This window comes from Calidris pugnax, unplaced genomic scaffold (assembly GCF_001431845.1).
Source record: "Calidris pugnax isolate Ruff unplaced genomic scaffold, ASM143184v1 scaffold211, whole genome shotgun sequence".
Classification (NCBI taxonomy): domain Eukaryota; kingdom Metazoa; phylum Chordata; class Aves; order Charadriiformes; family Scolopacidae; genus Calidris; species Calidris pugnax.
Genome location: NW_015091083.1, coordinates 10,648,934 through 10,652,835, shown reverse-complemented (window position 1 = coordinate 10,652,835; position 3,902 = coordinate 10,648,934). Strand labels below are relative to the sequence as shown.

The following is a 3,902-nucleotide window of genomic DNA, read 5'->3' as shown; positions in this document are numbered from 1 at the left end:
CTCAGTTTCTGGACCAGACGGGGAAGGCATTGGGAAATTTTTTTTCTTCATAAGATGAAATACAGTATTTTAAGCACAATTTTTAAACATAATCTAACTCAGTGCTTCAAAATTCATTTGAAAATAAACGCTTAAGTTTCACAAAACAACTCCAGGAGTGTCAGGAAAGCTGGTGAAGCAACGTTAACGCAGCAGAACGACATTCAAAACCCTCAGATATTATTATTATTATTATTATTTCAGTCCCATGTATGTGTACCTTGAATGGGTAATTTGACTGGCAGGGAATAATCCTGTATTTACCAACATGCACAGACCAAAGGATGCCCTTCTATTAGGCAAGTAATTGAGTTATTTGGAGTGAAAGGGGTTATAGTCACAGGCAGCCTCAGTTTACCAACAAACTAAAAACAAATAAACAAAAAAACAACAAACAAAACGCCTAAAAATACCCCAAAACCTTCCCTGAAAAGGTGGGACACAGGGGGGGGGTAAAAGTTTGGCCACATTTTCCCTCCAGCAGTTTATCTTCACACTGCCCCTTCCAAACACCGATGATTGCACTGGATCTGACCCAGAGGGAATGACCAACTTCTTCAAAAAAAAAAAATTAAAAATAAAAAAATAAAAGGAAATATTAATGAAAGTAATTCTGAGCTGCTGATTTCAGCGTAGCAGCAAACTTTTCAGACAAGATGGCAGGGCAACCCTTAACACACACGATATGTTACCTTGGACTAAGGCACCCCAGGAGCCTGATATCTAGAGGGGTTATTTATCCGCTTTCGGGCTGCTGTCCCCCCCAAAAAAGGGGACAGGATCAGCCCCTGGGTGTGCATATGGGAATGAAAATATTCACGTATTAGGTGATTTTAGGTATGTCCTAGCTCGCATCCTTCAAAACTGCGGGAGTGAATACGCTGCAGACAGAAAGAGGATCTTCCATCCACGTTTTATACTCAAAAGCAGCTTTTCAGCAGGTCCACGGGGCAGGAAAGGGTGGGAAGGGAAAATTTAAGTCAAGTCCCAAAGCAAAACCTTCTCATTCAGATTTTAGGACCCATTGCAGGACTATTCCAATATAATAAAGAGAACACAAAAATGACCAGTACCAAAGATGCAGCCAGGGATCCTCAACCCCCCCTATAATTTGGGCCAATTTAAGATCTCATCTGGCTTGAGAAAATCAGAGTGTGGCCGCTTACTCTGGGATATGCAGACAAGTTCCTCTATGCTGAAATGTATTTAAATCATAGTTCATCTCTTCGGATGTTTCTACGCAACACGCAGAGAGCATGAGGGGAGCTTAATGGAATCCAAATTTTTTCTGCAGAATTTGCTGATAAGCTTTTTTCAAACTGAGAAAAAAAACAAAACACAAAACAAAACCCAACCCAAAAAAAACCAAACAAAACAAAACCCAAAAAAACCAAAACTCAACCAAAAAAAAAAAACAAACCATGAAGCACGAAGCAAGTACTTCCAGCCTGAAAACAGATGCTAAATCACTGCAGAAATACTTAGCTCATTTCACATTAATAATGTAACATGGGTGCGCGAGAGAAGACCTAAAGGACAGGGCTGGGCAGGGAGGGTGGCAGGGGAAGGGGGGGAGGTGGAGGGATTGCATTAAAAGGCCTTTGGAGTGTATACCTCTGCATCTTTTAAAGATCATATACCTGAAGTGAATATCACCAAAATAAAATAAAGGAGGGGGTGGGAGGGGAATAAAAAATTAAAATTCGGATGCTGCCTTTTTTTTTTTTCCCTGTTTTGTTTTAAAAGGGTGGTGGGAAATAATTAAAAAAATAAAATAAAATTAAAAAAAATAATCGGATGTCTCAAACAACCAAGGACTTTACAAGGCCACAATGAAATTTGCGGATGTGTCTGTAGAGATCTCCGGACTGGGTGAAGCGTCTCTCGCACCACTTGCACCCGTGGGGTTTCTCCCGGGTGTGCACCACGGCGTGGCGGCTGAGGTTGTGGGAATACTGGAAGCTCTTCCCACACTGGCCGCAGGTGTAGGGCTTCTCCCCCGAGTGAGTCCTCTCGTGCCTCTTTAAGGTGTACATGCAAGAAAAAGTCTTCCCGCAGAGGGTACAAGTCGGGACGGACCCGTCGGGGGACAAGCGGGTCCGGGAGCCGTCCTTGTCACGGAAATGAGAGCTGAGGTGGAGCTGGAGGATGTGGGGGCTGGGGAACACCTTGCTGCAGAGGGGACAAATGCAGATATGGCCTGGAGGCACCAGGACGCCCGAGGAGGAGATATCTGATGAATCCATGTCGTCCTCGCTCTCGTCTCTCTCTTGATCTATATCCTCCTCCCGGGCATGAGAGCTGCCATTCCCCGCGAACATGTGTCCTAACCCTGTCACTAAGCTTTTGGCTGAATTCCCAAAATGCTGACTCTCCGGACTGCCGGCTTCGCCGCCGTCCTCCTGATCTGACAGCAAGTCTTGTTCGTCTTTAACAAGTGGCTGGGTACCCTGCTGCTGGCTGTCGGAAGCCAGCTGTCCAAAGACATAGGAGGGGTGTAAGGAATCTCTCCCCGGCACGGGTTTGAAAGACAAATCCAGCGCGCAGTCCCCATCGCTGGGAGCCAGGGGATGGTTAACAGACCTTTGGGACAAAGGTCCTGTGGAACTATTGACATTAGCCTTTGTTTTTCCAGCTGCTGCGGCGCACGGTTCTGCCTCCGTCGGCGCGGAGCTGACACTGAGATGATCAGAGGACCAGGCGGGGTGGCTGCTGACCTTTTCTTTGCCCGCCGCTCTCTCGTATTCCCCGATGCCGAATTTGGGTTTGTTTCCCGGGTCGAACTCGTGGACGGGGTCTAGAAAACGCTCCCCTTTCTCCAAACCCGCCACCGCCTCCTCGCTCGCCTTCTCCTCCGAACCCAACTCTTTATCTTTCAACTTGCCCTTGCAGACTTTCACAATGTCATACATGTGAAGGTAGCTCGCCGCAGCCAGCACATCTTCCACGGGGAGGCTGTTGAATTCCAGCTTCCCCTCGTACATGAATTCCAGCAGCAGGCTGAAGGCAGGGGCCGTGACAATGTCACTGTTCAGATGCACAATATCCCTTTTGTCTAACTGGTCCCTGTAGAAAAGATGGAAGTACATACTGCAAGAGGCGAGGACGGCTCTGTGAGCCCTGAATTGAGCTTCTCCAACTAAAACAGTACAGTCACACAGGAAGCCCTGGTGACGCTGCTGACTCAGACACTGCAGCAACTGGCGGCTATGGTCTGGAAACTCCATTCTTCCTTCATAACCTGTTCAAAACAGGAAAAACTTGAATGCTACTGTAAACTAAAGCCTCCTAGCAGCTGTAACAAACAGATAGGCTTTGGGGTAACACAAGCCAAAGAAACAGCCTTGGAGATAACGTTCACTGTTAATTGTCTGTAATAGTTTTATTGGGGAGGGGGGGGGGGGGGGGGGGGGGGGGGGGGGGGGGAAAAACACCTGCTCCGAACAGGAAAAACTTGACTGTAAGTAAACAAAAAAACTAGTAAAGCAGCAGCCCCTCCAACCTTTGTTTCTTCCACTGAGCACGTTAATATAATTAAAAGGAGGAAAGCACACACTAAAAAAAAAAAATAAAACAACACCAAAACAACCAACAAAAACCCCCAAAACAACAGCATAAACTCTCAGGCTGTCTTCCCAGCAAGGCAAACTCGGGGCATCTTTTAATAAAGCGTGTTACCCACATCACACACACACACACATTTAAACTTTATCCTCAGTCGTTATGCACCCAAATCACAACAAACCAGTCGCGCTGGCGCTGGGGGAGCGGCGCTTATTTTGCGGGGAAGGAGCGGGACGGGGAAAGGAGAAACGCCCCGCACCCCCCGCACCCGCATGCAGGAAGTTACGCGGGTTGGGGGG

At 47.0% G+C, this 3,902-nt stretch overlaps 1 protein-coding gene across 1 annotated transcript; it reads right to left on the bottom strand.

Moving 5' to 3' along the window:
- Positions 1-1,425: 1,425 nt before the first annotated feature.
- ZBTB42 (zinc finger and BTB domain containing 42) lies at positions 1,426-3,275 on the bottom strand. Its single transcript, XM_014957480.1, has one exon. The coding sequence runs from the start codon at positions 3,264-3,266 to the stop codon at positions 1,842-1,844; it is 1,425 nt and encodes a 474-aa protein (XP_014812966.1). The 5' UTR covers positions 3,267-3,275; the 3' UTR covers positions 1,426-1,841.
- Between the last annotated feature and the right edge of the window lie 627 nt (positions 3,276-3,902).

Bases quoted from the DNA above. Each gene is read 5' to 3' on its own strand.
- ZBTB42 (XM_014957480.1), bottom strand. From the start codon at position 3,266: ATGGAGTTTCCAGACCATAGCCGCCAGTTGCTGCAGTGTCTGAGTCAG.